We start from the raw sequence: 7683 nt of genomic DNA on the forward strand, positions 1-7683 counted from the left end.
CCATGAACAAGACAACACTTGACATACTTGTTGATGGTGGCCACACACAACCCTTTCAGTCCACGCGTCTTGAACACAATTGCTAGGTCCTATCGCATCCAAATATATAACACCTCAATCTGCCTCTATTAGTGTACATAGCTCCTTTAGGTCACTGATCTTAGGCTCAACACAATCTACCCTTGAGTTGTTCCTTAGTCCATCAAGGATCTAGTTGTCATCATTACGTTCATCTCAGGACAACCCACCACACAATCCTAAGTCTTATCGTTCTTTCATCAATCTGAACAAGATCTTTCCACCTATTTCTATTTGAAATTTCTGTGTACAATTGCAACCCTTATGCCTGAAGCATGCCACACATGGATCTCTCATTGTAAGGGTTTTGAACTTGATATTGTGCATAGAACCAAGCCACTTTAGGACTGAACCTTCATCGTGGTCTAGGAATAAAGGATATCCCTCACCCAATCAATGCTTGACTAATCTAGGGCTTGTAGATTTTCTGCTATGAGACAACCCATCAGTTAGGTCATTCTCTCCTTGTTTTTTCTCATTCGTTGGCCCTATTCCTCACACCACATTCTCATTCACTTTTGTCCTAAATTTGCACTCCCATACAAATCTTTGGTTGCCCTAATCTCATATCACAACCATGGAAAATTGGCCTTAGATCTATGGCCTTATCACTAGGTCATGATATGATTTCTAAGATTCTCGACCCTTTCTTCCATCACAATTTGAGCGCATCCAAAACCAGATCTTAGGGAAATGACTTGAGGTCTGTAACACCACAAAATTAGCGCTTCCTAGGCCTTAGCCTTTACATAGAAAGAGCCTCCTCTTCTTGCGTAGATTCACCTTCCTTGAGGACATAATGAAATGGAGAACCTTCCCCACAACTCTGAGCGGCCTCGACCTTCTTTCTAGGCTTGGATCTACCCTTTTATGCTCTCACTCATCCTTCATTAGGTCTTTGCGACTCCTGAGGTACTCAGACCTCTTCCTAGGGCATGATTACACGAGATAATCCATCCTTTTGATGTGTCTTCTTGTGACCTACCACTTGCTTTCTTATAGTTTCCCTTGGGCAACGTTTAGCCCTCTCTAGGGTCTTCTTCAAGCCTTGCAGACTTTTCCTTTACAATAATATCCCCAACTAAATTAAGGTAAGGGTTTCTTCGAGTTAATTAAAACCCCATCATGGTTGGCTTAGGTTATGATAACTCCTTTTAGTGTTCTCCACTTTCTATGATCAATAAATAATAATTATTTTACTAGATTTCACATCCACACCTTGGGTACAAAACCCCAATGCTTGGGGTTCTTCGCCCACAAAACCTTTTGCGGCGCAAACTCACAAACCCAACTCCTATGGTTGTGGAGTACCTCCCAAGCTACACAATTCAAGATGATATTCAAAATGGATACAACAATTTTATTGATAGAAGGGGATTAAAAAATGATCATAAGCATGGTTAAAAAAATTCAAAATGGATTCCTCCCTTCCAAGTTGTTGAAGTGTTGGATATTGGAGGGAGGCCTAGAAAGGATTTACACCACCCTTACGAAAATACTAGCCTCTACTTTGTCTCTTGTGAGAAGATTAGAGAGTATATTCTCTTATAGATAAGAAAAATAGGGAGGTTTGTTGGATGATGGCTCAATTGATTCACTATGGAACAAAGTCAATTAGGAACCTCTCAAGACATAGTGTTTGGAAACATTCTTGGAAGGTGAGCTTTCAAGGTTTTGGACTGTAAATCTATTTCCTTACATTCTCTGAAGGTGAGCTTTCAGTAAGTTAGAAACAATAATAGGTCTTACACTAATCTTGAAAGGTATTTTCAACCTAAGTAGTATTTATAAGAAAGTTAATATCATGTATTTCCACCATAATCAAAGTTAAGAGTAGTGGGATCATGTACTTTTAAACAACATTTAACCTAAATCCCATAAAGAACGTGAATACTATCCTTCATTATATTTGACTTTTTATCCATCAAACTTTATGAATTTGTACCATCTTCATCAAAGCTAAGGTAGGTGAATAATGTGCTTTAACAACATCTAAACTAGAGTAAGTGGATAACATGCTTTTAACATCTAATCTTGATCATATAAATAGAATAAAATAAATACCATTTTTTATAAAATATTTTTGCAAATCTAATTTAAAAAAATATATTTAGAAACTTAAATTGAAATTGAATTTTTTAATAAAAATAAATTTAATATTAAAAAAATAATAAAAACCATTATTTTATACCATTAAATGGTTATACCGTGAAATCTCTGGGGAGAATAATAGCTCCGTCATAGGCACTAAATACAAAAACCCTCGTGTTCCCTTCGGTAATGATGGTAATGCAATTTTTTGCCTCTAATGATGCCACCAGATTTTTTGGGCCTTCTGTTACCCATATATGGATCTGAAGAGCTTTGCTCCTTGGGAACCATTATGTAACTTCGGGTGCCACATCCCATTTCAGATAGGTGCATTTCAAGTGTGTGGAACCGAGAGTGTATTATTCTGTCAGTTCCTTCACCATCCAAGTAAGTTGATGCCATGGATAACTCTGACCACAATATGCATCTGCGGGGGAGGATCTCAAGGTATGGGCGAAGAAACCTATAGATCCCTGCCTCGGCATCTTGGATCTGCCTCGGCAGTTTTAGGGCCCAAAAATACTTAAGCCGGAGGGTGTGATCTGCAGATCTTTTCAGCGCTCGATCTTTGATGGAAAATGCGGCCAACGACGTCACTCCTATGTCGATTCTTATAACCGGGTGAGCGCTGAAGACCCCGCGTTCGAATCCCCGCAGCATAGCGATCATCCTGTAGCTCAATGCCATTCTTCCGCCTTCCTTCCGTCTCAGATTTCAGAGGAATGCCAATATGTTATGCAATCAATAAATTTATGATGTTATCCCATGTTTATTAAAATGTTTTATTAATATGATATTTCATTTTTTAAAATTAAGATATGTTTATTAAAATGCTTTATTAATATGATATTTCATTTTTTTAAATTTAGATAATATGTTTATTAAAATGCTTTATTAATATGATATTTCATTTTTTAAAATTTAGATAATATATTTATTAAAATGCTTTATTAATATGGTTTTTTATTTGTTTGGGTGTTTCATACAGGAAAATAATAGATAATATTGATTCAGAAATATAAGGATGCTCGACACTATATTAAAGAAGTACAAGGAGATGGAATTTTATGTAATCTTGATTCAAAAATATAAGGAGTATGGACAATGATATTAAAATATAAGGAGTATGGACAATGATATTAAAGAAGTACAAGGAGATTGAATCTTATGTTAAATTAAAAATATACAAATAAAATTGTAAGCTTTTTATTTATTAACTTGTAAATCATGTTTAGGGAAAACCTAAAACTCTATATTAATAAAATTGGTATTTCTTTTTTAGGGGAAGGGATTTTCCCTTCCCCAAAGCCTTCATCAAAACCATGGCCATTGCTAATGGTGAGGGTGGTTGTTTTTTTTGGTAAATTTTTATTTATTTTTGAATTTTTAAATTTTGCATTGTATTATGTGATGGATGTAGTAATAATTGGAAATTAATAATAAGAATGTCTTCAAGTAAATTGATATTTTTAAATAAAAATTGTAGTTAAAAAATTAATTGTATTATTTTAAAACTTAATTGTGAATTTAATATATATTTTTATCTTGTTTTGAAAATCACTTTGATAATTACTTGTATTTTGATATTAATTGATATTTTATGATAATGTTATAGTTTTTTTAAATAATTAAATCATTGTAAGAACTTTTTCAATCATCCTACATTTCAAAAATATAAATGAGTAACAATATCACAATATATATAAAAACAATGACATTAATCATAAATTCTTTTCAAGCCTAGTCAATCACCCTACATTTCAAAAATATGTCACAAATTTTCCTCCAAGTAACACAAAAAATATTTTTAATTAAAAACAACATTTTAAAAATTGATTAAATTTAATAAAAAATTGCAGTGAAAAATTAAGTATATTATTTTATAAAACTTAATTGTGAATTTAATATATATTTTTATCTGGTTTTGGAAATTGCTCTTATAATTACTTGTATTCTAATATTATTGTTTTAAATTTATAGTATATGTTTTAATTAAGTGATATTTTATGATAATGTTATAGTTTTTTGAAATAATAAAAATAATTTAAAAACTCTTTCTATCCATCTACATTTCAAAAATATAAATGAGTAACAATATCACAATACATTTCAAAACATTCACAATGATAATAAATTCTTCTCAAACTTCATCAAACACCTTACATGTTAAAAACATATCACAAATTTTCCTCTCTATATAACACAAACAACTATCTTTAATTTAAAACAACATTTTAAAAATTAATCATTGATAATTTGAAATAAATATACATTTAAAAATTTAATTTATAATGATTGAAGCTTTATTGTTAGTTTATGTTGTCTATGTGCTTGTTGTATTGTGGAAGTTTAAATCTTTGTTTTGTGATGTTTGTTGTATTATGTGTTTGTTTGCTACTGTTGTGTAATAATTTTACACATATATAATATCATGTGTAAAAATTATATTTATAAAAATCATATGTTGTATTTAAATGTTTGGTATTTTTTTGTTTAATGTGTTTATTAATTGCAATTTGTTTTTATGTGCAATAATTTCATATTTAAATAATATTATATGAAAATATTTATTTTTGTATTTTAATTTATATTTTGAATCAATTTTACAATTTTTTTATTGTAAGTTTTAATAGATATAAATAAATATATAAATAAACATGACAACATCAAATGACTATGCATAATAACATATGTGCTTTGCACTTCAAATGAATTGAATGCTTAATACATTGGATATTGATGTTCAATTTAATAATGTAGATTTTTTTTCACAGTATACATAATATATAATTGTTTATATGTGTAATATTTTAATGTATATATATTTTGCCTTCATTGAAAAAAGAGTGAGACCTAGCTGCCCCCTGTTGCTGGTCCTGGCCGCCGGCCAGCTTCGGCTCTTTGGATCTTTTTCGGAGGGCTCAGCCTCTTACCTGTGCATCTGATGAGCAGCTTTTTGATCTTGGGTGCCTGCCTGCGTGGCCCTGTGGCTGCTGCGCCCCATCGCACAGCCTTGCAGTGCCTTCCTCATGGAGTCCAGCGGGGGCTCTGCCCCCCCCCACACCCTTCCTCCGGAGGTCTCTGCGTTCAAAGCCATGATAGCTGCCAGCTCGAAACGCCCTCCCTCTGCTAGCCAGCAGAAATTCGTCAAGAAGCTAGACTCTATCCCCACGGTTGCCCTTCCTGAAGAAGAAATATGCAAAGCTGCCATGAATCTAGCTGAGAGAGGGTTGATAGGCCAGTTCACGGGACTCTGGCCTTCCCCCAAGTCGGTGGAGGACTGGACACAAAGAAACTGGTCTCCCTTGATCAAAGAAGGGGTTAAAAGCTACTTCGTGGGCAAAGGATTCTTTGTTTTCGTCTTCGAGAACTCGGATGACAGAAGCCTAATCTTCAGAAATGGCCCCTATTTTATGGGACAACAGGGTCTGTATCTAAATAAATGGTCCCCGGATTTTGACCCCTCCCAGGACGTCCCCTCTGCAGTTCCTGTTTGGGTGCGACTTCCCCATCTGCCTCTACACTGTTGGAACCAAAAAACTCTTCAGATCATAGGTAATGCGTTAGGAAAGTACATAGATCAAGCTGTAAGGAAAGATCAGTACTCATGTACATAGATCAAGCTGTAAGGAAAGATCAGTACTCATGCGCCCGAATCTGCGTAGAAGTCGATCTTGAAGAGGGTTTGCCTGAAGCAATAAAGCTCTCGGTGGCCGGGTGGACCCACGTTCAGGAACTGGATTACGAACAACTCCCTTTCAAATGCAGATACTGTCATGAACATGGTCACTTCACAAAGAACTGCAAGAAAAAGATCGAGGAGCAGGCAGACAAAACAAATGAGGATCAGTGGACTGTAGTCCAAAAAACTGCCCGACAAAAAAAAAGGAAATGGAAAAGGTAACTTGTTCGGAGCTCCAAGCAGCTTCAAGCCCAATCAAGAAAAGGATGTAACCCCGAAAGGCGCAGAAAAAACCCAGACTATCCCTGCAAGTTCGACACAGGAAAATCTGGAACATATAGCAGCCCCACCCCCCATCAAAGAGGGAGAAGAAGCTACACAGGTCGAGCCCACGCAAGGTAGTCCCTCCAACCCCTCATATGCTGATGTAACAAGGAAAAAGCCAGAAGAAAGCTCAGGTTCTTCAGAGGACGAAACCTTCGAGCGACCTTCCAAAAGAGCAGGCAGGAAATCTCGCAAAGAGCTAAGGGAAGAGGAGGCCGAGCGACTCAAAGTTCAAGGAAGCCAGGCCACCATAGAAATGACCATGGGAAGAAACACCAGACCTAGGCCTTCTAAGGGAGGCCACACCCCCTCCCTCAAGTAAAATATGAAGCTCGCCTCTTGGAATTGCAGAGGATTGGGGAACGCATCTAAAGCCGAAGCAGTCATGGACCTTCTGAAAATAGAACCTTCAGATATCCTCATGCTCCAAGAGACGAAGATAGAAGGGCGTGCTCTTCTAGATATCAGCAAAACAAAATGGAAGAAAAGCGCAGGCAAAGCAGTAAGTTCAAGGGGATCCTCTGGAGGGCTGGCAACTCTCTGGACTGAAGACTTATTTCAGCTAAAAAAATCACATGAAACCCAGCACTGGATTTTCACGGAGCTGACACACTGTACAAGTAAGTTGTCCATCTCTTTGTTTAATCTTTATGTCCCTGTCATATACTCTGAAAAACGAGATTGCTGGAACTCCCTCTCAGCCTTCCTAGAACAGCATAATCCAAACAATATTATCATAGCAGGTGACCTTAATATAGTCCTGAAAACCAAGGAGAAAAGGGGTGGCTCCAACAGCAGAGATCCTATGCTGGCCTTTGTCGAAGAGCTCTCACAGCAATGGGATTTAATAGACTTCATTCCAGTGCGCGGCCTATTCACTTGGTCCAATAATAGATCTGGGCCGGACCACATTGCTGCCCGCCTGGATCGGTTCCTGGTCCAAAGCTCTCTTATGATGAACAAAAAAATTATCAAGACCAAAATTAGGTGCAGATCGGTTTAACGTTTTCACTAAGAAATAAAAATAGGACTTGTTTTTAGAGATTTGTTGTAGTTTCTTTAAAGAGTAATTAGATAAAGAAAGTGCATATAAATTTATAAAATCAATAGCTCTTATCTAAGGAATGTAGGATAAGTTATAGGTCCATATTGGTAATATTGATTAATTTACCATGGGTGTTATTAAATTTATAAGTTAGGATCAAATTAATTGATTATATCAAGCAAAGTTAATGAACCAGCTGGGACCCAAGTGCAGATGGGCATAACCTTTTCACTAAGAAATAAAAATATGGTTATGGGAATAGGATTTCTTTTGGATCTCTAACCCAATCACAAACATTAAATCCCATCACTAACTGGATCAAGAAACTCATAATTTTCGCCAAGTGTTTTGGAACTGCGTCTCTCTGTATGTATTTGCTTGGATTAATTGTATGAACTAATTGTCCTACTACTGAGCAAGCCACTGAAGCAACAAAGTATAGAACCACTGCCATTGATGCTGC

At 35.9% G+C, this 7683-nt stretch overlaps 1 protein-coding gene across 1 annotated transcript; it reads left to right on the forward strand.

Annotated features, from left to right (window-relative positions):
* Window positions 1-6500: 6500 nt before the first annotated feature.
* On the forward strand, window positions 6501-7178 carry LOC149149289 (uncharacterized). The gene has a single exon (XM_089442442.1). It carries the CDS (start codon window positions 6501-6503, stop codon window positions 7176-7178), a length of 678 nt encoding a protein of 225 aa, XP_089298568.1.
* Window positions 7179-7683: the final 505 nt, after the last annotated feature.

The sequence above is a fragment of the Pinus tabuliformis genome, chromosome 9, assembly GCF_031772625.1.
Source record: "Pinus tabuliformis cultivar Carrire ecotype Pingquan chromosome 9, CPIR1, whole genome shotgun sequence".
Taxonomy (NCBI): Eukaryota; Viridiplantae; Streptophyta; class Pinopsida; order Pinales; family Pinaceae; genus Pinus; species Pinus tabuliformis.